The 27,069-nt window shown below is 41.7% G+C and overlaps 1 protein-coding gene across 1 annotated transcript in view; it reads right to left on the bottom strand.

The window, feature by feature from the left end:
• Positions 1–27,069, bottom strand: part of fras1 (Fraser extracellular matrix complex subunit 1) — a 399,990-nt gene that overhangs the window by 187,088 nt on the left and 185,833 nt on the right. Inside the window, exons 14-17 of the mRNA XM_050050884.1 lie at positions 8,916–9,059; positions 6,243–6,383; positions 6,014–6,154; positions 4,915–5,082 (exon numbers count right to left, since the gene is read on the bottom strand). Coding sequence (XP_049906841.1) covers positions 4,915–5,082; positions 6,014–6,154; positions 6,243–6,383; positions 8,916–9,059 — 594 coding nt within the window. The remainder of the gene's footprint in view (positions 1–4,914; positions 5,083–6,013; positions 6,155–6,242; positions 6,384–8,915; positions 9,060–27,069) is intronic.

The following is a 27,069-nucleotide window of genomic DNA, read 5'->3' on the forward strand; positions in this document are numbered from 1 at the left end:
CTGTCCCATGTTTTTCTACTCACTGACGTGGTCAATCTATGTGAAACTGCACATAGGCATTGAGGAATGGCATAGGTAGAAGGTGACAAAGCTACCAATGAGTATGGAGTAGTAAATATATATATTACATATTCTTCACAGTAGAAATTCAGGATTTTAATCAGGCTCGGGCCCAAAACTGCTGCTGTGGGTCAGGCTCATGTTGGGCACAGAAACTGTGCAGGTTCATGTAAGGTCAGACCTCTACCCATGACAAGTTGAGAACAGAGCATCAATTAATACTAAATCAAACAGACGGAAATTCTAACACGCATTAAAACAACATTATGACCATTAAAGGTGCTTTTTGACTTCCTTTTCTGCTCCTTTTACTGGTTAACCTGGAGTCCCTCCTTTGATTCTGCATCTCTTCCAATTGTGAATATTTGATTTACAAGTCTTCCTACAAACTGAATTTCCATTAGTGACAAGAGCCTTTAACTTGAACTTAAACCCAGTCTCACCCCTGTATTGGCTCAGTGTTGGTCCCATGCGATCACACAAATGAATAGGTGTTAGAGGACTCTCCAATCCAGCAACCGCTCATCGATTTGTAATTGTCTCCTCCAGGATGATTAAGGGAATCCAATACTGCTAACGGGTGTTCGACCCAGGTAAAGTAAACAAAATTTTTTCTGGCGCTTGGCCTGCTCTGGACTTAAAAGTAAACTGTTGTGAGGAGACAAATCGTGCCACGACCCAAATGGCTCCAGGCTCACGCTCCCTAAAATCAAAGTGGTGCAGACCCGTGAGCCCCTGTTGGAGGGATGCATTTCATTTTCAGACCGCTCAAGTGTGACGTTGAATGAAGAATCTGACTTTCTATTTTCAGGCTGTTTGACTTGATGCATTCTAAAACAGGAGCCCAGAGGTGGCAAATATCCATTATTCAAAAGGTAAAAAGCATGATCACTAATTTGTGTCAAGCACTCTCATTATGTGACTCCTACAGAGGCTGCAAATGGCAGTGTTAGAGCAACTCTGACTGCCAGCCCACCATCAAGAAGGATTCAGTCCTGGTCATACTCACTTTCCTCACATAGCAAACAACACAGGAACTGAGGGAAAGGTACCAACAACAGAGGCGACAAATTACAATGTTTCCCAGCTTTAGGAATCCAGGAACCATCAGCTAACAGGAAACTATAAAGACATTCCTCGGAGCACCCTGTAATTGACATGATCACTTAACTATAGTCACACCTTGTAACAGCTGCTGAGTGACTGTAAACGGATAGCGAGGGCTTATCTGCAACGCCGTGGGAAATCCCAATAGAATGCAGCCTGCTTCGCCTTCAGACTCTTCATAATTCCGAAATCACACTGAAATCAAAGAAGTGAGAAAGGCACAAAGCATCCAAACCCCCACACCTCCAGTCCAGTCTCTAGTTTTAATGATAAATAACAGTACATCCGATAATGAATATGTGTCCTCTGTTTTGATTTCCCAAAAGCTCAGGTGTGTCTGTTCACCACACAAACTATGGATACTGTACCACTGCATCTACCGTTAAGCCCAGTTCAGACCAAAGATTCATGACGAGACGAGATGAAACTTGCAATGAGCCGGTCTGCCATATTCTGGAAACCTGCCAGTTTACATCAATGAGACTAGACGAGATGGTTTATCGTCTCTGTATCAACGACTCTCCGCACTCTCTGTTCTGATTTTCAGCTTTTCAGGCTTATTTTGTAGCTGAACATAATTTGTAGCCTGTTAAAATATGAATGAGGATAGTGATAGTGAAAAACTTGCTACAGGTGTATTTCCAGCGACCCACCGTCCAACACAGACACACTGTGAGGACAGAGACTCACATTCAGAGTGAGACAGACTCAGGCTAAATGGGGACGGAGGGCTGTTGTCAGCAACAGCAAGTGAACACACCGTCTGCAGACAGACTCGGCCAGTGAACTTTGCTACAAGCTGATTGGCAGTTGAGATAGGTGACATGCCTTCAAACTAGCCACTGGCGACTTTACAAGCTGAGGCGCAGGTGACACCATCAGCCGGCTTGAGTTGAGCTGAGACCTGCCAGGTTACATCGCTGTAACTTTTCACTACAGCATTCTAAAACTGTTTTGTCTCATTGCAAATCTTTGGTCTTTAAACCCACACCTACTGTATCTTTCAGGTGTCGGTGGTCGCTGTTTACATCCTGTTTCCTACAAACAGTCTAAGTTGGTTTCTTTCAACCGAGACCTAAATCTTTCCTGAACTTTTACGGAGATCAAACTTTATTCCTAATGAACAAAAGTCATGATTTTTGTCAGGGGTGTGGCCTCAAGTCACATGACCTAAAGGAGAGACCAATTTAAGTCACAAATCTGGTGACTTTAGACTTGACAAAATCAAGAAAGACTTGCAAATACTGTAAAGCCATTATTAGTTTTGCTGCAACAATTAGACAACGGATATCATTTAAATCAATGCAACAGCAGCTAATCCTGTTGTGCCAGCAGGAGGGAAAGGTAGCTTTACCAGCACAGAGCACCTTTGCTGTGGTCAACAAAAACACTGATGGCACATGCAAAACATTCAGCTTCAAAATGTAGAATAAATGGAACTGCATCACAGATTTAATACATCAAGACGCACCTGATAAATTTGCTTTAAAATCAAGCGGCAACCTGAGACCAACATGGAAGCGCCAAAAACTGCAGTTCTTTGAACGGCCACTTGAGGCTGGCTCCAGAAGCTCCAGTCAATCCCCACAGACTCCAGTGTTAAAATGCCCAACTTTATAGCAGAAATAAACATGTTCACAGCCTTTTACAAAAAACTGTTTTGGTCTCTGTAGCTAATTTCCTCCTCCAATACAACTGTACAGGGGCTGAATTTTTATATAACTCATCCGTTCATGTCTTATTAAGGCTTAAAGTTACTCATACTTAATGGCGAGCTTTGAGTGACAGGCCGTCTGCTGGCAGTGTCCTCAGCTTCTTAGTCAGATGCACCTCGCTCCTACACAGCGCCAGCCTCTCGCTCAATTATGGCCACTTCTAGCTCCAAAAAACCAAGATGGCAACAGCAGAAAAGGCCAAACACAAGGCTTCAAACCAGGAGTACATGGCCCAATGGGTGACGTCACTGCAGCTACATTCATTATTTTTACTGTCGATGTTTTAAATGTTATAAAGTCGATTTTAAAGTCATGAATAAACTTTTTAAATTCACAAAACGTGTTTTGTGGTGAAGTGTGCAGAATGACTTGTTTAGGACTCAAAACACAAAGTGGGCATTGTTGGTCCTAATGTGCAACTTGATTTCAAAGCCACGATTTGAAACTTACTTGTAAAGTGCAAAACAAAAGCAACGTGGTCCTTGAAATAGGAGCGCCAGATAAGAAATCATCAAGGTCTTTTAGAAAATGAATGACAACCAACAGTTCATTGTTCAGTTTGAAGGACTTGTTGGATATATTGATGTAAGAGTCTTAAACAAATCTTATACAGATACAACAGCATGAGTGAAAACAAGACTTTCAACAGCAACTACTTCAAAACAGGAGAGATGAAAAACGTTTCAGTGCAAAAGCGCTTTAAAATAGACGAGCTGCAACATCCTTCTACATCGAGATCAGGATCACCTCAATGTTCGGCATCTCGTGTTATCAAAACCACTCGAAAGTCTCGCTCTGTCAAGTAAATACCAAAAATTCAACTTTAATGCAAACAGCAGCTTTGGCAGACTTTATCTCATTTCAGGTAACAGCAGCTCCGGCAGATGAAAAGTGAGCTGAGAGAGAGAAAGTAGAGCTGAACAAAACGCCAGCGTTGGCGAATGACTTGGCTGCGCTCGAGGAAGACACAGCAGGTAGAACAAATACCCTTCTCTCTGCCAAATGCTGAATGCAGTATGGTCAGTGGGTACAAAGACTGAACAGGGAGGTAAGACGATAGCAGAGCGGTGATTGTGGTAAATGAATAGGATTTCACAGCACACATTTAAGGTTCGAGGGAGGTAAGGAAAACTGATTACAGTCTTTTCATCTCCCTTTTCCTCTTAGTTGTCGTCCCGCTTCATTTAAAAAATAAAAAATAAAAAATACCCCTTGGCATTCCGGCAGGGAGGTGGTAGTTCCAGTGGTGTGTGTTTGTGTGTGTGTTGGTAGGTGGGTGATAATTATTCTCACTTGACAGAATATCCCTTGAAACTGAAAACCCACCTTAAAAATTAGCCCATTACACGCACAATTTCACACTCACAAACAATCTAATCAGGTGTCTCCACGCACGCACGGTCTTCCCTCTCCAAACAGAAATGTACAAAGTCTACACAAACACACACACACACACACACACTCACACACTATCTAATCACCAAATCAAGAACAAACTTCTGTCCAGACTTTTAGTATTATGCCAAAATTACCATTAGAGGAAAGTGTTTGAAGCAGCACTGCCACTAAGGGCACACGCAATAAGCAATAATAGATACTTCCATGTTCAAGTTTTCTCCTGACAAAATTTCTGACCGCCTGATGAATTCACCTCTGTGCAGCCTGTATGGACGCAGATGCTGCACGGCGGCTGTGGTTAAGGAGACAGAGCAGGTTGCCACTAATCAAAAGATCAGTGGTTCAATCCCCGGCTCCTCCAGTCAGCATGTCTGAGTATCCTTGAGCAAGATGCTGAACCCCAAAATGTGAATGTATTAGTCATAAGCAGGTGGCACTTCGTATGGTAGCCTCAGCCATCAGTGTACACATCAGTGAATGTGGCATGTAGTTTAGACGTGCTTTGAGTGGTCGGATGACTGGTTTGCAAATCGGCTAGCTGACAGACATGACCAAACTGCAGAGCTACACAAGCTCAGTGTTCCAGGTTCTGATTTTACTGAATAAAGAAAGAAATTAAACCTTGCACACTCACCTCTGCATGTCTGTGTGTAATCCAGGAAGCTGTGCGCAGGACATCCAGCTGTGCAGACTCCATGCTGCAGGTGACCGGTCGATGGCAGGAGGGCTTCCTCTGGTTTCAGACAGCGGAGGCAGTCTGAGGCCAGGGGTCCCACACAGGAACGACAGGAGGGATGGCAATCTAAACGAAGGGGAGATGAAGGGTCATAAGTGCTGATTGACAGGGTTAGAAATTTGGTTTGAAAGTCAGTTTTCATTTATATAGTCTAAAATCACAACACTCTCCATTCTTTGACATGTCCTTTAAGAACCCGCCACAGTTCAGGGTGAGCACTCAAGATTAGTGTCACCAATTCAGTATCTGAGCAAATGTCTTCCCTTCTGTTTCTGAGATATCACATTCCCCCAATCCCAAATGGTGTCCCAATTCTCCATCAGGTTAAGAGCTAACCTGACAGAGAACACGCAAAACCAATGGGAAGGGCCAAGACAAGGGCTAAGGGGAAGAAATGGAATTGGTCCTTGGTCTGTAAGGGCGTAGGACTTGAGTCAACGAGTCTGTAAGGGATCCATTTGGGATTGGGGGATTGAGTAATGGCCAGAAAAGTATTTTTGCAGAAGATTATGATGTCACAGTGAAGTTGACCTTTGACCTTTTGGATAAAAAATGTCATCACTTCATCATTTTATCCTACTAGACATCTATGTTAAATTTTGTCATAATTAGCACATTAATTATTGAGTTATGGCCAAAAACATGTTTTGTGCGGTCACAGTGACCTTGACCTTTAACCACCAATTTCTAATCAATTCTTCTTTTTTTTTTAGTCCAAGTGAACATGTGTGCCAAATTTGAGGAGATTCCCTAAAGGTGCTCTTGAGATATTGTGTTCACAAAATGAGACGGACGAGGTTACCATGACCTTGGACCATGAAATTCTAATCAGTTCATCCTTGACTCAAAGTGGATGTTTATGCTATCTCTTTCTTGAGATGTAATGTCATGAACACCAAAATGAAATAAATGCAAGGTCACAGTGACCTTGACCTTTGACCCAGTGGACACTTGTGCCAAATTTGAAGAAATTCCCCCAATAGCTTTAAGCTCTTACTGTGGCAGGTGTTGTCTTGGGAGTAGAGTCCCTCCCCGCAGGCCTCCACACACTGTCCCTGGTGAAGAAGGAGCCCAGCTGGACACAAGGTACACTGGGATACAGAGGGACCCCAGCAGGAAGCGCAGGAGCTGTGGCAGGCTGAGGAGGAAAGGACAACAGTGGAACTGAACCAGAACTGTCTGCTTACGAGTTTTAAATACATTTTAACACTGAAGATCTGGCCTACCTCTGCATCTGCTGTGGTTGTCCAGGTAATGCTGGCCTGGACACTGGGAAATGCATTTCCCATGATGCAAGGCGGTCCCCGGCAGACAGCTCATGCACTTGGGGTTGTCAGGGAAACAGGAGGCACAGGACGAATCGCAGGCTGTCAATCAAATAAATGTTAATGGCTTCTGGTCTGACTGATAAAATGCTTTGTGCTTAGGCAAAACCTCCCTGAGCAGGGTCTGTGAGAGTTACTGAGTGTCCTCCACGGAAGTTAGTCCAACTTTTTATTCTAACTGTTGGAAAGTAGGTGACTAGTTTTTGTTAAAGTGATAAAAACTCAAGTTAAATTACGTCGAGAGTGAAAGCTAACATAGCTGTATTCCCAATTTAGGCTGCATGTGTGTAAAGTTTCATTCTGCCGTGACACTTTGACATGCACACATGCTCAAACACATCTTTGCTTCCATCTAAATAGAGGCTGAAATCTGTAAAAAGTGTTCCTATGGCATGCTGGAGGGGACAAGAAAGGAAAGCTATCAAATCTAACCCGGGGAGTCCTGCGGGGGAAAAGTGAGAAGTTAAAACCCTTCAGCTCTCTCCTGCTGTTGACATTTTAAAACACACCTCAAAGCACAAACTGGCAAGTTCTAATGGATCTGACCTTCTTCCAGAAAGTTCCCCAGGTTTGTGACATTTTCTAAAAAAGGGCTCCTCGCTGAGTGCTTCAACTCGTCCACATAAGCTGGAGGAAAAGAGGAGTCTCGCTCTTCAACCCCTCAAGGTGGTTCTAACCAAAGAAAGAGCTTAGCTCTGTGCTGCTGAGTTCACCATCGCCCTGAGGGAAGCCTATTCTTGCTCTTCTTCATCTTAACACTCAAAAATAGAAACCATCCATATTCATACAGGATCTCCTTATTCAACGAGCTTCTGAATCCTCATTAGTGCCAGAGAGAACTGCTAATTATTGTATCTTTTTAAATTGTTTGTTTGCGAACTCGGCTACTGCTGACTTCATCACTTCGGCACCTCGTGGAGTAGATGCTCTACAGGGATGCTAAAAAAACAAGCCCAAACAAACCCTCACCTCCAGTTGACCGCTAACAATAAACCTCTTATTGTCTCAGATCGTGTTTTCTGTTCACCTTCTCAGCACATTCTTTGACATCTAATTTGTCTGCTTAAATATCAGCTTTCACTCCAGGTGAAGTGAAGCTGCACAGTGAGCACATATCAGACGGATAATTGTTCGTCAGTTGCTTTTTCCGCTTCAGCTTTTAGAATCATACACATGACATGTTCTGTAACTGCTTCTTTAAAGCTTTAGAAATTGTAAATCACTTTTTACACATTTTTCCCCCAAAAAATCCAGCCTGACAATTTAAGGTTTTTCGAACTCAAAAAACATCTTTGTTGTTTGGCGCTCTGTTTCCTTTTTTTGTGGATAAAAGCCAAACATGCAGGCCAAATGCAGTCACATTGAATAGTTTCTGTGCAGCAAAACATTACGTGTAATACCAGACCTGCAATTTGAAGCTTCTCACATGGACTTGTGCCATTTTACCAATCTTATTTTCTGTTTCATAAGAATCACACAGTCGAATTACTGCACCAACAACAGCAGAAAATAGACCAGGATGTCATGCACGAACAATACAGGTCTTGTTTTCCGTGTGAATTTGATGTGTTTATGTCCATTTTCTGGAAAATTCTGAGAAACATTCAGACAGCTAGTAATTGGAAAGGACAAAACAAGTTAAAGGAAAAGTTGCTCTACAAAAAAAGTTTTTGGTTTGGGTTAGGTTATGCCTTTTTAAACCTCAGCACAGTGATCCTCATCTTAAGCCCTTTTTAAACAGGAATTGTGCAAATTTGCAGGAAAGCCCAATCAGTCTTTTTTCAGCATTGGCAGTACGAAAACAAAATGCCGCCTACCTACTTTTGTTTATACAGAATGTGCCTTTTTCGGGGCAATGGGGGGCGTGAGCAAGTAACAAAACGTGTAGCTCAGCGTGTGACGTAAACAGTGACGTGGGAGGGAAGCCGCGGCTGGTCAGTCCTTCGGCGATTCTCTCGTAAGTCGGCCCGTTCTTCACCGTCCCCGTCATCTGACGGTTAATGGCCTCTTCGTTTGCGAGGACAAGGAGGGCGCGCAATTCCTTGTCTCCCCAGTTGCTCATCTTTACAGTGTCTGTCAGGTTTGTGTTTCCCTCTTGCTACTAGCTGCTCGCTAATTCCTGCTATCAGCTGTTACCTGTTTATCCACTGCCAGTGGCTCGCACGTGCGGCGTCATCAACAGCTCCTCCCTCAAGTCTTCAACAGCCCCTCCCGTTGTGGAAGGCTGCCTCTGTCTATTTAAACTATTGGTTCCACCAATATGTCTACCCTACGAGGTGGAAAATTGGGCACCTTGGATCAACTCGCCTTTCCAGCTCTGTGTGTCTAAACGCTCGCAGCTTGCTGGCAAAACGGCCCAACATTTGCCGAAAATCTGGCAGTGTAAAAGGGGCTACAGATTGGACTTGAGGATGAGCTACACTTATGTAGGCAGTGCCTCAGTCAAGCAGAACAACACGAGTATTCCACATATTCTTAAAATCCAATTACCATAAAAGAAAAACTGCTCCATCCATAACAGCATCAACAACTTTCTACAGTGCAGTATTGAAGTAGTCTATGTGTCAGCCTTACCGTAGCAAATGCCTTCTTGACTGTAGAAACCGGCGCCACAGTCAGGAACACATTCCCCGTCTTTGAGCAAGGCAGCCGGGTTCGAACACGACACACACTCCTGCTGGCTCGGCCCGCGGCACTCTGAGCAGGACTCGTGACAGCCTGGTGGAAAGAGCAGAAAAGAGTTACTGTAGGTATCTATTTACCATATATCATCACCGTAAAATGGTCTTAAATAGCCATACCATAATTTGTGTCTCAGCCAACTTTATGTTACAGACAGTAATTTCCAAAGATCACTAATGTCTTTGTGAATTTTCAGTTGTTTTTTCCTATCTTTTGAAGCAACCACCTACTTTAATTCTTCTTCCTACAGTATGGATATCATTATACTGTACATGATGCGTCAGTGTCACACTTTTCAAATGATCTGTAATTAAAACTCCATTACAGCACGACAACAATATCACTTTGACACTGACAAACGGAGACATGGCCACTGTGATGGAGTACTGAAAGTCAAGTACATTTTAAATCTCAGTCTGGATGCTCGGAGGAACAAATATCTTAACAACTAGAATCTTGGTTTGAAAAAAATTCTTTGTGCCTTAAACCTTAATGCACTTTGAATTATAAGGAAACTTTTAAGGTTATAAAAGTACACTGAACAAAAAAGAGAAAATCAGGATTTTACAGCACATAAATTACAAACAAAGGATTCAGGAGAGTGTGTGTGTATGTGTGTGTGTGTGTGTGTGTGTGTGTGTGTGGTCTCCGTAGCTGCCATTACCAGTGGTATTTTATGAGCACCAGTAAAAACAGCTCTGACAACACTGACAACAGTGAAGACAAACTGTGTGAGCAGAGGGCTGGGGTGAGGTGAGCTATGTGGGGAGTGCATGTAAAAATTTAACAGTGTGTCTGCTGTCTGAGTGTGTTTGTGTACAGTATGTGGTGTGTGTGTGTGTGACTGAGTGTGAGGGTGTGAGTGAAAGAGACAAAGATACCCCGTTTCCACCAACTTGGTTCCCACACCTAATATTGAACTGCACAGAGCATTTCTTCCAAAACTAAATTATTTTGGAACCAAGAAACAGCAGATATTTCTTAACCTGGAGTGCAAACCAGGACAACATCAGTGTGTGTGTTATATTCCACATGTTGGAAAGAGAAGAAGGAGAAAGTAAAAAAGAGACGTAAGAAATCCTTGTAAACAAGAGCGTGCAGTGGTCACAAACAGTTGGGGAAAAATCAATACATTTTATTATTAAACAAGAAGGAAATAATACTCACAACTTAATGAAGGAAACAAAAAGGGTTGGAGATATCAGCCGAGAGAAACATAAGATGGGGAACCACCCAGCTCATCCCCCTGAACTGCCTCAACCAAGAGTCAGCAACCTTTACTACCAGAAGAGCAATTTTTGATCTAAAAAACCCAAAAAATTAAATCTGTTTGAAGCCGCAAAATATGTTTAAAGGTAACACAGCCTTATTAAGTCTAAATTAGCTTATCAACCTTAATCGGTCTGATCATTGATATGTTTTACCATTCGGTCGCTCCTGCACTAAGGTATATATGAGTATCTGGTACCTTGCAGCAATAGTAAACATATCTGTCTATGCGCTGTCAAATTCAATATTTTCCTCCAAGACTTTTTCCCTCTGGAATTGGAATCCACGGCTAGCTTCACTAAGGAGAGTCAAGACAAGCCACCACTCCTGATGTCTGAGGGAAAGAGAGGGTGCAGACTAGGGATGCACTGATCCGATAGCGGGATTGAATATCAACCCCGATATCATCAAAATAGATGGATCGGGTATCGGAAAATGCAACCTATACCTGAGGCGATCCTTTCCCTTTAAATCGATTGCAATGCGAGTTACGTCATACATTATAGAGTGAAGGAGAGAATCTGCTGTGTGGAGGTATTTCACACTATTTCAACTGCTGTTGCTCAATTGTTTATTTTTGTTCAAAATAAATAGTTCATCATTGCATTAATCTGTTTCATCTTGTTTCATTTTATCTTAGGAAAGAACTGTGTAGTCATCAATGCCTGATGCCTCTAGTCTTTTCTGTTCTACATGTAAAGGTATATAGCTTTTTAGGTCAGCCATGGTATCGGATCGGTATCGGGTATCGGCTAATACTCAAAGCCACAGCATCAGGATCGGTATGGAAACTGAAAAAGCTGGATCGGTGCACATTCATCTGTGTGTGTGAGTGTGTGTGTCTCTGTGTATGTAGGTGAACACACAGAAGCTCAGGAAAAAAAAAAAAAAAAAATTCAACACCAACTGGTATGACAACACATGATTTCCCAGCGGCCCACACGCTAAAGCCAGATGCCACAGAAACAGAGACAAAAACAAACTATAAGGGAGACACAGGAGTGCTGTGACAACTCTGGCTCTGATACAGCTAACTTTGGCACTGAGATCACTGTTTACTTCACAACCTACACCAGATTTCTGACGCACATTCACAAGCTGGTGCTGATTTCTTCCAAATGTGCATTTAGGAGCCCTTTTAGATGGTGTGCACACTCAATAAATGGGCAATGCAAAAAGGGGCTTTCTAGTGGATTGCCTTCAAAAAGAGTTTGTGTCAGAACAGTCAGATGACACTGTCTGATCCTTTTTGACATGATCTGAGAAGATGTTTTCATTACCATCTAAATAGAGTTCACAGAACCAGCAGAAATCGCTCAGACATTAAATCCCTTCTTAATGAACGCTGAGATGTTGGAGGTCGTGGAAGCACCACGGTCCACAAATTCTTCCTAAAAAAGTTTGTTCAAAGACTCTTGCTATGTGCAAATATGTTTTAACTTACAACCAAACATCTGCGCCTTTTTCTGAAATCCAATCCGTGTCTTGAAGCTTCTTCTGTGTTAGACATCTGTGGAAGTGCTGTCAAATTTCAGTCATTTATGGAAGCATTCTTAAAGGAAGTAATGCCACTGGCTGTCGATCAAAAAGACTACCCATTACCTTTTAAGTGCACTTGAAACCCCAAGAAAGATGCTTGTCTTGAAGCTTAGCATTTACATGAGCAGTAACATGGATTTGCTTTCATTTCTGATGCCTCTCCTCTGCACAAATTTGCATCTTAGTATCAGATATAACATGGTTACATCTGGTAAAAGCCCCTCTATTCACTATATTCCTTAGGTAATTGTACGTTAGCACCAGCCTTAGTGTCAAAAATGGTGAATGATGAAATCTTTGGAAAATCGAAAGCAGCCATTTGATTGGCATGTGTCTGAAAATCCAGACAGATGACACCTCTGCCTGGTGTTTGTTTGTAAAAATCTAAGCAAGTTCTACAAAGTGTGAAAGTCTCAGCCTTTTCTGTCTGGGTATTGTGCTACAATTTCCCAACTCCTCAGGCCACATTCACTCAATACTTTTCATTTTAAAATAGCTTTTTTAAAAGGAAAACGATCTCCGTACACACAAGAGTTTTAGTACAGTTTCAGAAATAATCTCCATCCATACTAGCATGCCTGAAAAGGCATATTTCATGACCATTTATGTACACTGGGCATACACGTGCCGATGTAAACAGAAATTGTCTATTCTCCAGTTGGTTGCTTGGTTGAAAGTAACACATGAATATAAGGAGGTCAAGGCTGAAGAAAACAGAGTCGTTGAAAAGCAAATATGGTGACACATCTGAGTGCTACTGGGAGTATTGTCCATCACTTGAGGAAGCCATGGCGATGGGAAAGAAGTACACACACACTTAGGATAAAAATCACAAAAGGTATGTAGGCTTAGCTATAATGCTTCGGCTTGATGGTTGTTGACTGATAAGACCAAATCAGGAGGGAAACAGTTGCCAAAAGTCCAAGTTTTCGCCTGTCCAATCAAAAGGCCGCACAATAACAACAGATGTCATGACAGCTCCCCAAAAGTGAAGCCAAAACATTTCAATCACTCCCTGGTGGCTGGCTCCAGTATAGGTCATGAAGCCCATCTCTTCAATGTTAACAGATGGGACATGGGCCAAACTAAAAGCTCAAAGTACAACTCAAATAAGTTTTTCCAAAGACTGCTCCTGTTGGTTTAGGTAGCTCTTATCATGCTGCTCTAAGTTCAAGTGTTCACTTTTCTGACAAGTCTAGTCTTTATTTGTTAATTGATGCTACATAGTGGTTGGACAGGTGTTTGGGCGGGAACCCAATACTGCAGAGACCGCTACTGCGCAGACTCTGGCTCCAAATGACATGGTGACTACCATATCTGGGATATTTTGTCTTTTGACAGTGGAAGTAACTGGAGACACGTCGTCCAGCTTTATAAACAGTCTTTGGTCCGGATTAAAATGCAACCATAGAGATTTAGAACTAAAACAGGGTCAGCAGCGTTTTCAAAGGTCTCTATTTTAGGGGTTCCAAAATGCTGACGTAGTATGAATGCTTGGCGTAAAGGTCACAAAAGTTATGCATTTTTGTGTGGATTAAGTTTCAGTGAGCCTGATATCGCAAATAGTTGATAACCTTGAGTGCCTCTTCAAAACACAATCTTAAGAGACCCCATAAAGGTTCCTTGTGGAACTCCAAAGTGCTCACAAACTCTGACAGTCCCTCCAAGAACCTTCAGTTGAATTTACTTGTATTTAGATGTGCTATATTAATAAAAGTGCCTTCTTCTCAAGCTCTACAAAGACTTGTAGTGATAACCTTTTGACATTTGCTTTCTTTGGTTCTCTTTGGATCTCTGGAAGGTTTTTAGTTTTAAGAGTATGGAATATCCTGTTTCAAATAAGATTAATGCCCCATGGTCTCCAATACATGCCTGTATACATACCTGTAAAAACAAGCTAATTTGTATATGACTACAAGTATTGTAAGGAGCTTGACAGATATGTAGGCGAAAAAGGGTAAGGTGAATGAGGTCAAAAGTTCACAGGTAAAAGGACATGGAAAGTCAAAGGTAAAGAAAGGTTGAGAAAACGAAGTTAGGAGAAATCAGAATGCATCTGAAGTGAGCAAACACTTCAGGATGATGAGATATTCACCCAAGCAGAATGTTATTAATTTAATCAGCACCATTTAAGAAATGCAGATGAAAATCTCACTCAATTAACGGAAGATGCCAGAAGTTAGCTGAATATGTTATCGCAAAAAGTTGTTGGAAAGCAGCGTGAGATAAATCTCCTGATCCCTTCCTGCTCTTTGAAAACAGATTTTCCACGGGTAACTATATTCATATCTTTTCTCACTCTCTCTGCATGTTTCTTTTTATCATCTAGAAAACACACATTACCTACCAGGACACAATATACTTTTCCTTTTTAATCAGTCATACACACACACTCATTCCTCCCACTACCACAAACACTTTACTCTCAACAGGGTTATGTAATTTGAGACACATTTAATAAGTTTTATTTCCCTTGTTGTTTAGCTATTTTTATTCTCCAGCATGCTGAGCTTTGGTGTCACAGGATTTCTGCTGTGCAACTCACCTGAGTCTCTGTTGCCGTCTGTCTCAAACTTGTTTGCTGTCTTTCAATTTAGCAGAACTTAAAAACTATTCAACTTTTCAATTAAATTTGGTGTTGAATTTGGCCATATGCCAAAAAAAGAACTGAATAATTTTGGTGTGAATAGCGCCACCATGAGACCATTTATAAAGGACACACAAACCCCTGAATGAAGGTTATTTTTTAGTAGAGATTTTCACAACTTTTAAATATTTTCAACTACATTTTTTTTTTCATTAACAGTAAATTTGATAGCCTGACATTGCTGGACCAAATCACAAGTGCGAATTTGAGTGTGGAACCTGGCATTATTAACAGCCACAGATCAAAATGCCTTGGCCGCAACTGGACAGACATACAACAAATGAGGACAACGAAACATGATGTGGTGCTAACTGATGGATGAATGTAGAATCAAGATAAGTTGTGATGGTGTAGCGTCAATATGTCTAAGATTGAGTGCTGCTGTTTTTGCCATCACAATTTGAAAATAACACTTCAGCAGAAAGTTTCACGTCAGCTGCAGCCATCTTGGTTGTTTTCAAAAATGCCTTAAGGGCGCTTCTCTTTATTAAGCTAGATTTATGCCCACTGTGGTTTACCTGGTGCAAGGAAGCACGAGCCATAAGTGGCTTCATCACGTATTTTGTGTAAAGGGCAGGACTCCGCAAGTTGTCAGTCAATGTTTCAAATACGCCAAACATTAGATAATTGGCCCAAGACAGGCTAAGTCAGCTGGAAATCTGTCTAAATGGGAGGCGGACCAGACGCATCTGCCAGAGCAAATAAAACATGAGCTCAAGAGATGAGTTTCGTTTCCAGGCTACAAATTTGATCCAATCTTCACCAAATTTGGGCTGCAACATATTTGAAGCCGACCAAGGAGTGGCCTAGATGTTCGAACTGTCCAATTGTACCAACTGTAGGCAATACATGAACATAGCCCCTTTTCCACCAACATTTCCGGGCAAATTTTATTACCAGGAATTTATTTACCTGTGTAAAATAATTCCTGGTAATCTGTGTGGTTTGCGTTTCCACCGCACCTCAAAGTTCTGGAAAATGTATTCAAATTAGCGTGATGATGTAGATGATTCGGCATGTGCCCTGTATTTGGCTCCGCCAGCTTGGCTAGTTACATGCTGGTGTGGAGAGTTGGGGCTGTTTGTCTCAGCCAGCAGCTAAGTTTAAAAGTATTTTAAGATAAGTGTCAAACATACAGACAGCTGTCATTTCAGCTTATTAGTAACAACTCACTATCAGCTAAACTAGCGTGCTGTCTTTGTGTAAGACATAACCAGGAAGTGCGTAACGTTGCAAGTGTGTGTTCCACCAATCAGCGTTCTTCAGCATACAGCCCCGCCCCTCAAGAATTCCAGGTAATCTGAAAAGTCCTCCCCCTACTAGGTACTTTTTTCAGTGAAAGTTTGGGGTTGAGGGAAAGTTTTTTATCCAGGTAATTTCGGTGGAAAAGCGCAGAGGTTTTTCAAAATCCTGAGTAAATGAGAAAAGTTCCTGTGGTGGAAAAGGGGCTCATCTCAGCTCTAAGTTATCAATGGTATTTTTTATCTATGGGTGGTGCTATGGCAGCAAGTTGAATTTAAAGTTCTCTGACTCTGACTCTGACACATATGGACTAAAGCTTGTGTGTAGTGTAAAGCATGTCATTTACATACATATGTCGCTCTAATTGCAGAGTTATCACCACGTCCAACATTTTTAAATTCCAGATAGCTCATTAAAGACATATTTTAATGGGGATGCTGTTTACTTTGACGATGTGCCATTCATTTACACGTATGGACTCACACAGCAGATGTGCAACAGGCTGCCACTCATTGTGAAAGGAACCTCAAAATAGCATCACGGTGTCTCCTGCCTGTAATTCAAGACTCAGAATCTCCCAGTAGTGCAGCCTGGAGAAACTATGAAGGGTTCAACTTGATGCAAATTTCCTCTGACATGCAGAAGCAACAACCCGGAGACGACTAATAGTGCTTGTTTTGATTCCCTCAGGAGAATCCTGGCTGCTATCATAATCAGACTGATTGCAGACATTATATATTTAAATGCTAATTAAGATCCAGATATGGACACTTTCTATTATTAAAAGGAGCAATTGAGAGAATTGTGTAGCCTACGGAGAGATATGTGCTCTCTTACCTTCGTGCTGAGACGGTTTAACATGGGTCTTGTTTATCTCATCCATACAGATTGTATTTCTCCTCTAGTTTTTATTTTGTGGCATTTTCTCTTGCAAAGAATACGTTAAGTTTAGATTCACTGCATCTCCATCCAGTCCTCCACATTTCCATGCCTGCCATGTATTCAGCTCCAGTAAAGGGCTACGTACGAGGTGACGAACACACTGTCTGCAAAAATGGAGATTTGTATTTTAAAAGGAATTGTAACCCCCGGTGTGTGCTGCATGTGGAGCACTGTGCACGCCTGATACAGTTGATACAGTATTCTTCATTGTCTGTTTAGTGTTGCATTATTTAGAATGTGTGGAAAATAAAATGGAATTCTGTCCACAGTACTTTTCATGCTGTACTTTTCAACAAACCACGATGTCTTTTCTTTGTTGGTCTCTCTCAGCTTCCCTTCCTGTTTCCCTCCTCTTCACATTCAGGGTGAAAAATTGCCACCAACCACCAGTGAAATCGAATTTTTCACAGTTTTTCCTGTGGGTGGATAAATCATCTTTTCTATCAGCATGGGATTTAAATCTTTGACAGTAGGTGATTTAAATAACCACAGTAGTAGTTTTGCATATTTCAGCCCATCAACTACAAATCATGCACACTTTTTATGACTGTCGAATACTTTTTAAATCACTTTTTGGATTTATTTGCGATCTGGTTTCAGCTCATGTCAGCAGGACATGAAAATCAACTTAAGAGGCTTATTAATAAAAAATGCACTACAGCGAATATACATTTCTTTTTTATGGTCACATTCAGCATGAGAGTTGTAAAAATGTTTTCGTCTTGGTACATCAGGTGCCCGTGGGAAACTCGAACTTCGAAAATTCTCGAGTCAGCTGCTGAAAACCATTGCACACATCACTTTCAAATGTCTGGCGTCTCTGTAAAGAACCCGAATCCGCCGAAGGTTTGTGCAGCTGTGGTGCGAGTCGACAAAGATGTAACATGGTCCAAATTAAAGGAGAGTTCAGCAGAAGTTCTCTGTGATTGATGACCCATCTCAGGCAGGTTTCAGGTCTCTGCAAGTTAATTTTCATATTGCTCTGACATGCATGCAAACTAGTAGCTGCCCGGGAGAGAGGAAATCAATCTAAATTTTTATATTAAGTTCTGAAATATGGATGCTAGTAAAGTATAGTCGATTTGTTAGAGGGCTAAAACGGTTCCTTCCAGTTGCAGTAAGTCATTTGCAAGGTATTTAAATAAATGACAAACTCACTGGACATCCAACGCGTACAGAGGAGTAAAGTTTCTTGTTCAGTTCTGTGTGAAAAGGGTTAAAGGTTCCTGTGAATGTTGGAACCTTTCCTCCAATGTGACAGGTAGACTGACAGGTGAAATAGTTTCCTGGCCCACTTTTCAATTTCTGTGCTCCTCAGCTACTTCCTATTTCATTGCCATCATTTCCCTGTCTATCTTCTCTCGCTCCCCTTCTCAGCTTCTGAAGATGTGCAGCATCTTTCTCTCTCTCCACCCATGATGCTCTCTTCTCTTTGTCCCAACCTTCTTCTTGCCTCTTCTAGCCCTCTGGACTCTCTTGAGTTTCACATTGGATTTCTTGTCATCTCTCTTTCTCTCTGTGTGAGTGTCTCTGTTTCTCTCAAGCCTTTTTTTTAATCTGTTCAATTTTAATGTCTGTCTTTCAAGCTGACCTCATCGTCTTCTCAGTGTGCTGAAGATGCAGAGAGGCTCCATAATACCTTCTCTCTAGAATGAGATGATACTTTGTGCTGTCCTGCTGAAAAGACTCTCACTAAAATGACTAAGTATAGTACACAATGAATCTGGCAGTCTATCACAACCCAATCCTGTACTCTGTTGGCACTGTACATTTCTGCAAACCATAGATATGTTACATTTGTTTATTTCATAGGTAGCAAAATCTGGTTATGTTCAGGCCCAAAAACCATTTGGCTAAGGTTAGGCAAATCACATTTAGGCTTAAAATATCCACCTTGGTTCCTACAAACACAACTACACATGGCTCAAACAGCAGTAAAAAAAATACCAGCTTTTGTCACTGGACAGGCTCGGAACTGTCATTAAAAAAGACTCACTTTCATCGCCACAAACACAGCTGGACGTACCCAAACGCTCATTAAAAAAACACCTGCTTTTTTGGTACAAACACGCTGGACATGTCCCAACCTCTAGTTAAAAAAGACCCCCTTTGCTCACCACAAATACGCTGGACATGTCCCAACCTCTAGTTAAAAAAATACCCACTTTTGCTGCTATCAGTCTCACTCCAAAGTCGTCGAAATTCGGCGCTTGCTCAGTGACTTCCAGCATCAGACAAAAAAGCTGTCATTTCACGTCTGCATGAAACGCAACCGGTTTGCAACGCAACACCTGGCAGCTTCAGGGGGAGACGCAGCAGGACAACAACGAAGGTTAAGGCAGTGAAAGTGTGAATAGGGAGTATGGTAGGGTTGGTGGATGGGTCCAACAACCACGTACTTTCACCAGGGAGGCTGGTGTACGCTTCCCAAGATTGTAAAGCCAAACCCTGTTCTTTTTTTCCTAAACCCAACTGCATGGTGTGTGCTAAATGTAACCACATGTGTCTGTTGTTAAAGGAAAAAAATGTCAATTTGCGTTGTCATACCGACGTACTGCGTTAATTTTGAAAGAGACTGTATGCAAACTGTACATTTCCTGTGAAAACAGAAGTGTATCTTGACAACAGACAATTCATGTAACAGGCAGAAGTTGACACGGCGTCCCAGAGCGTCAACAACCAACGCACTTAGGGTACCTTGGACGTCTCGTCTCAACGTGGAAAGTCCATGACCAAACGTGAACATGTGATGAGATTGGAGTGAAAATGTGCTGGCCACCAACAAGGCTAGACATGTCCCAAACTCTTAGAAAACACGCCTCTTGGCAGCCGTCTCACCTGGGTGTCACCATCTCCTCTTGTTTAGCAACTCAGCTCATTTTGTAATCTGATTTACATCATACAGATCAAATATACAAATGTAATCCATGGTTTGTGGAAACATTGCCAACGTTTTATAATGCCAACTGGGCTGTCAATCATGCATTCATCTCTCACTAAACTACACATGCCAAAGTTAAAACATTTCGAGCCTAAATAGAACTCAAATAGTTTGCACTGCCTCTTTCTGCAAAATACATGCAGGACATTTCTCAACTATTCTTCTTGCAGATGAAGCAAAAACACAAAACATGCATCTATAGGCATTCTATAAAAGACGTGACCACATTTATATGTGTGGGTCACTACACATACACACATACAGTACACACACACACACCCCCTCTACAAAAATGGTTATGGCCAACAAGAGGATTACACGTCCTTTACCTTGCCCCTCGCAGGAAAGCAATTTATTTTTCTGTGCAGCCTGAAGTGCTAAGTTATCAGCGAATGTAATCCTAGCAGGCCAGTTGCCAAAAACCTCCTCTAAAGCCTACTCTGCATAAACCAGGGGAGGTTGAGATGAATGCACAGTCACACGGTGCACCAGATAATCTTCGCTCTCTGTCCTTCTGGGACGGGCGGGGGACACACGATTATTACTGCGCCGCCGCGGTTCACAGCCCCCCCTGAACCTTGAGTGATAAAACGAGATGGGATGAGAGATTCAGCAATTAAACTGAGCACGCAGAAAGCAGCTTTGCAAAGAGTGAAAAAATGTGAAATAAATAATAAATTAGATAAATATTTTTTTTGTGAAAATCTCCATTACTGGAATGAAACTGGGAACAGAATATTTATATGGGAATTATTTTTTTCTGTTATTCTGATACGTGATCATTGAAAGCAAAATGCCAGTATCACTGTCAGAAAGAGGTTTTTGTTCAAACTTAATGAATATGCTTTTTGACACCAAAAAATACATTCTGTAAAATATTTCCACTGGGTTCACTGAGAGAAGTTCTCTGCCATGAGGAGTTTCGTCATTCTCACCTATCTTATGTGGGATGCTATTTTTAGGATTCAGTATGATCAGACAAAGAACACCCAGAACAATTTGGTAAAGGCACAGACAAAACAACAGATCCAAATGATTAAAAGGCAAAAACAGATATTTTTCATTACTGTCCCTTGAAAATGGAAAAGAAAAATGCAAAATTAGTAGAGGCCTAGAGGCCCTAGGCAGGATGTACGTATGGAAGGTTTTACTATTTCCTGCTAAAAACACTGTATTTGATTAACCTCTCTAACTCCACCAGGACGCCGACGTCCTCGCTCCCCTCCTCCTCTGTTAAATGGTATCTCCCAGGCGCACTATGTCATCAAACCATGCGATGTTTGGTATTGCCAGATTCAGGAAGCTCTCGACTTTTCATTCATTGTTTTTCTTTTATTTATGATGTATTTTGCACCAGAGCAGCCTAAACACACAAAGTCCAAAATCGCGATGAGTGGTGACAAGTCATGTCATGTTGTTTTGCGACGGGAAAAGTTAAAGGATTACTCGCGATCTTATGTGGAGATGTTAGCGGGAAGTTAGCTGGTTTATAAAAGTTAAGAGTCTCACTCCTACCACTATTTTTGGCTGAGATACACCGTCCAGAAAGTGGGATCATAACGTTCATGTTTCATGTGGCTTTATTTGGTGATATTTTATGATGTTTCTGTGTCATAAACAACATCAGCTATCATAATCACACCTGATTTCAATAAGGTACAATGTTTAAAGCTGGCTGAGTGTTGTTTGATCACCGATAGTACTGTTTTGAAGCCGAGTGACCGACTTGTCATTTGGAGCTCCGCCTGGATCTTTCCATGGAAAAAACACTGTAGAATGGTCATACTTTGAGCAGTCTTCTTCAAAGTTGAAACTAGTATTCATTGATAGTGTGCCTGCAGCCCCACAGTGTCATTTACCTGCTCAGATGAAGCCACAGACAGTTATTCATCCTGAACAACATTTTTTATTTTATTTTAGGCAAAATCTTCAATTTTGTACTGACTTCAGAGGCCCATTACTCTGTCTCTGTATCACCTAGAATGTTTCTGACACTTTCACAAGAAACTTCAGAGAGTTTTCTTTCTGGCAAGACCTCATGCATGCATGTAGTCAGAGCGGTTCAGAAGCTACAGACATTTTAATTTGGGTATGTCATTTTAGGCGTTTTTGCTACAAAATGGGGGTGGAGTGGAAGAGTTAATGTGCCAAATTTCAGGGGCTCTTGCATCATCCATGGTTCCCACACAGATTTACCAATGAATTTTTGAAGTTTCCATAACTTTTTTAACTTTTCTTTTTACCCCTTTTGCACTATTTGGAGTTGTTTAAAATAAGCAGGCTGATGTATAAATCACAGGGCGTAATAATGAGGCTATTTCTCCAGTGTGCTGTGCCCTAAGACAAGCGTCATAGCAAAAAATGTAACATGAAATGTGCCTTCCTGTCTACACATATAGAGGACACAAAGCGGTAACGTTATCTCACCAGGCTACCACAGGCGTGAAATAAATGCTGACTCTGGCAGTGTGCTGACTGGCCTTTTGGTTGTCTTGATGCTTTTTCTCTTGAACAGAACCGCTCCCTGCATGTTGATAATGTCAAACATGTTGGTGCACAGCCTACATCCAGCACAGCTCCGGTCTCCCTGTCTTTTGAGCCATGTATCAGTTGTTATTCGAAAGTTATACTTATTAAACATGCACTTTCCAGGCTTTTTCAGTTAAGCAAACTGCTAGCGCTTGCTGAAGTTACTCGCTCATTAGTCATTCTCACTGCCAACAAGCATCTTACGGCAATTTCTTTCAGGTGATACTAATGATGCTCCAACGGTCTCGCAGCACAGCATTAGATTAGTCATACAAGGAACAGAAAATAAAAATTATAGGACCAAATTCACATAACACCAGGGATGTTCTGGGATTTTAATGAACATATATTTAACAACAGCCAAAGCAAAGTATGTTCAAAACTTTTCAAAGCACTTTGTTAATTCCGAACTCCTGGCCTGGAAAATAGTTGTAGTTATTTCATAACTTTTGCAGGAATTTCATGACTGTGGTAACCCTGATCATCAGAATCCAAGATATATGCCAAGTATAACAAGCCAAGGTTGCAAATTGTTGCCATTTTGAGATGCCAAAATGGCAATGTGGACTCATTCCTTGGACCATGAACATTTCTGTGAAAAGGGGGGCTATACTGTATGTTGGCACTTTGTGTGTAAAGTTACAACTTCCTTTCATGTTGTCTTCACGTTTGAATGCCCAATCGACCCCACTGTTATTTGAGAAGCTGCAATCCAACCAGCACAGAGTCATGGCTACGACTACAATACAGCCAACGTCACACACAAAAGCAGCTCACTAGCATGCTGTTCTTTTCTTCTTCTGAACAGCATGATGAAAAAGCAAAATTGGATTCTCTAAATGCTTTTTCTCCTCAGTAACGCTGAGCTGCAGAGATTTCTCAGCCAGCATGCAGTAGGAAGAACAGATCTTCAACAATGGATCTATGAATGAGGGACACATTTAATACCTCTATGGGAGGGCAGCCGGTGAACTTGTGCTGTTCACACACTTGGCTCTTGACTGCCACAATCACAGTGAAACTGAAACACAAAATTCAGGTAACAGAAAAAAAGGTGATACAATCAAGCTAGTATTGATTAAAGCTGTCTCGGCTTTCTTGAGATTTCACAGAGCAAAGACACTCAGGGTGGTGAAAATCACACCTAACAAAAACAGCTATCAAAGGTTTTCTAGTTCAGAGAATAAATCGAAAATAGCTCTCTCAAAAGCTTTTCTTTCTCTCAGGTGAAGTGTGAATGAGAGGTCATGAAACAACAGCAGTGGAGTCGTCATGAATCAAAATGTTGCATCGAAGCCAACAGGTGCGTTTATTTTCAGAGATGCATAGAGTAAAAATAGTGTTCTCAAACGACTTGCTTTTATATAATCTCACTGTTCCTAAGAGACTTTATGAATAAAATAAAGATGTTTTTCAGCATTTAAAGTTCAACAAACTAATTCTGAAGGTTGATTAGTTCACTACCGTTACTACCTTTTTTCATGATAAACTAGAGTTACCGCCTCACAGTTTTATGCCTCTGCGCACCTCTCAAGTTGCAGTTATATTTTACATCCATGACTCTGAGAACATGGATATTTCACACATCTTTCCCCGGCAGCACAAAAGATCTATACAGTCAGCACCGTTTCCAGGTGGGCACCCAAGATTAAAGTCACCAGTTCAGTATCTGACCAAATGTAACCTCTTCTGTTACTGAATTATGATGTTGAATAACGGCCTAAAAAGGAGTTTGTGCAGAACATTATGACGTCACAGTGGAGCTGACCTTTGACCTTTTGGATATGAAATGTCATCACTCCATCATTTTATCCTATTAGACTTTTTTTGTGAAATTTCGTCATAATTGGCATGCATAAATTCTTGAGTTTTGGCCAAAATTTGATCTGTAAGGTCACCATGACCTTGACCTTTGAGCAATAACATCTAATCAGTTTATAATTTAGTCCAAGTGGAAGTTTGTGCCAAATTTTAAGAGATTTCCTTAAGATGTTCTTGAGATGTCGCATTCCAAGAATAAAATGGGCGCAAGGTCACAATGACCTTGACCTTTGACCACCAAAGTCTAATCAGTTCATCACTGAGTCCAATTGGATGTGTGCATCAAATGTGAGGAAATCCTCTCAAGTTGTTCTTGAGATATCACATTTAATTATAAGAATAAGACAGACAAGGTCACAGTGATCTTGACTTTTGACCACGAAAATCTAATCAGTTTATTGTTTAGTCCAAATGTATGTGTGCACCAAATGTGAAGAAATTTCCTCAAGTTCTTCTTGATATGTTGCATTCACAAGAGTAAGACAGACAAGGTCACAGTGATCTTGACTTTTGTCCTACAACCACAAAAAATGAATCAGTTTATTATCAAGTCTTAGTGAACAGTATAAAATTTAAAAAAGAAAAATCGTCATGGCATTCTTGAGATATCGCGTTCACAAGAGTGGGACAGACGGACACAGAACCCAAAAACATAATGCCTCCGGCCACAGCCATCGCCAGTGTGGAGGCAAAAAAGAAGGTTAGTATTTGGCAGGAAATAAAAGGGGAGGAAGATAAAGTGATGTCAGCTGCTCTCTCATAACTCAGTCTCCTCTACTGTCTCCTCAGTAACTCTACCGCTGATTGTATTCAGCCTGGTTGAATTTAAGGGCCACATTTTGAAGCCATCACAGGTCCATAAAAAGGAAACAAGTAAATACACCCGCAGGGAAAAAATGATGCAAAGAAATGTGTTTTGGCAGCACTCAGAGCCCAATATACACAATCACTGAAGCTATGAACATAAAAATGATGAAAATAGCCTTAAAATACACTTCCAGTCATCACTTCAAATTTGGTCACAATTTGAAGCAGACAGTCTGGTGTCAGCTTTTGGGGATGTCAGACAATACGATGAATGTCTGGAGAATCCGAGTGCTACTGTGTATGTGTGAAAAAAGGACTTTAAATTTGAAACAGGAAGTGGCTGCAGATCACCCAGTCATGGACTTCCTTTCGCCTTGACTTTTGCTTATAGTGCTGTGCTCACCTGTTGTTGCAGTCAACCCCAAAATCAGACACTCAGACACGGTCACAACAGCAGAGGAGAGCTGCTTTCTCTGGAGATGAACTCACTAATAATCTCCTTTTTGCTCAATTCAACACAACCCTACTCCACCTCCTTCAGCTCCTGTTGGGAATGTACATCCCCACAGGACAAGTAGAGGCTGCGCAGCTATCGGCCACTGTCTGAGCCAAGTTCTGCCTTTAACAATAGTTTGTAAAACATCCTATTGGAGCCAATTACCAAAAGACGAGTTGTGTTATTGTGGCAGCACCTGTTCTGACATTGTGCTCTGTAATATTCACTTTAGTTTCAATCTGTGTCTTATTTCCTTTTTCTCCTTAACACGTCAATAACAATGCAAACAGTTAGCCATGTCACTGTGTGTACGTGTGGACTCTCACTAACTGTCCCAGGCACAGAGCTCGCACTCCCGAAGCAGCAGTCTCCTAGCATCGGAGAGAAGGCAGGACCACAGGGTACGTTCAGCTCATGACAAACAGAGAGACGGAGAGTGGAGCAAGGAGAATTAATGTGTGGTGCTCAGCTCTACGTTCTCTAATATGATTTTACCCCTTTTTTTTATTCTGACAGCTGTAAGTGTGCGTAAAGCTCGACAAACCTCCCACTGGTTAAAACAACAACACGACTGGACTTAACAAGTGGAAATGATGTATGTTTGTATTTGCATATAGAGCAGGGAAATGAGATCTGATCACACTTGAGATGCGTGTCGAGACGCATTCTAATGCCAGGTGTGAACAGACAGACTTAGAGTTGTACATTTGTAATCCGATCACTCAGTGTTAATACCAGGTCTAAACAGGCTCATATTCCACACTAAATTCAGGCCTGACAGTTCCTATCCCTCTACTTTTTCCTGCCTCCCTTCCTGACTCAAACATCCAGTCAGGAGCTGCACAGTTTTTGCAACAAGCTAACTGAGTCTATCTCACAGAGCCATTAGAGTTGGGAGGAAAAACTGAGGAGGGAGAAGTGGGTTAAAGAGGACAGAAAAAAAGGAGAGGGGAGGAAAGAAGAGAGAATAATATCTTCAGTACAGCGCCTCCCATAATTATTAACAAGCTGACTTTGAATACACGCACAAGCAGATACAGTAAAGCCTTCAGTCATGAGCCGGAGGCATTAACAAAGAAACCCACGGAGGCCTCCGGGGACGCGCTGGGCTCTGGGTGGTCCTGGTCCTCTGCCAAGAAATGCTACAATCCTCTGTAATTGTCTCCAGCACCTTCCAAACACCTAAAACACTAATAACTGCTGTCAGCTCTCATCTCTACCTCTCTCCACCTCTTCCCTCATTCCTTCCTTCTTTTTCTCCCCTACAAACAAGCACTGGAATTGGAGTCCACGCAGGCTAAATCCACCCTAATAGCCTCGACCTAAGCACCTACTGATTTACAGTCGCAGTGATTGTGAGACCCACTTTCCACTGCGGCTCTTTTTCTCCGTCCCCGAGAGAAACTGCTTGGGAAAAACCAAATGGGGCTGCGCTCTCATTACAGCCAGTTGGAGGTTAAAAGAAATGGTCTGCTGGCTAGTTAGCTGAGCCACACAAGGGGTTTGTGTTGCGAGTTTGGCTCGACAGAACTGGATAGATGCAGGATGGCTGCATGACGGGGGACTTCTTACACAGCAGCTGCCACCATCTTCATGTGCTTTTACTGTGCAATGTTCAAGAATGAAATATCTGCAGTATTAATGCAGGGTGGATGTTGGATTAATGGCACCAAAGTGGGACAGAGGCAGCGTAAATGCATGAAGTGGGATTTTCACAATGTGTTTGTACACTAGCTAGCAGTGTGTACAGTACATTAAGCTGGATGGATGGCGGTAAGATAAAACAAAGCCGGCTTTCTGCAATGCTGCTGCT

Source organism: Epinephelus moara, chromosome 8, assembly GCF_006386435.1.
Source record: "Epinephelus moara isolate mb chromosome 8, YSFRI_EMoa_1.0, whole genome shotgun sequence".
NCBI lineage: Eukaryota > Metazoa > Chordata > Actinopteri > Perciformes > Serranidae > Epinephelus > Epinephelus moara.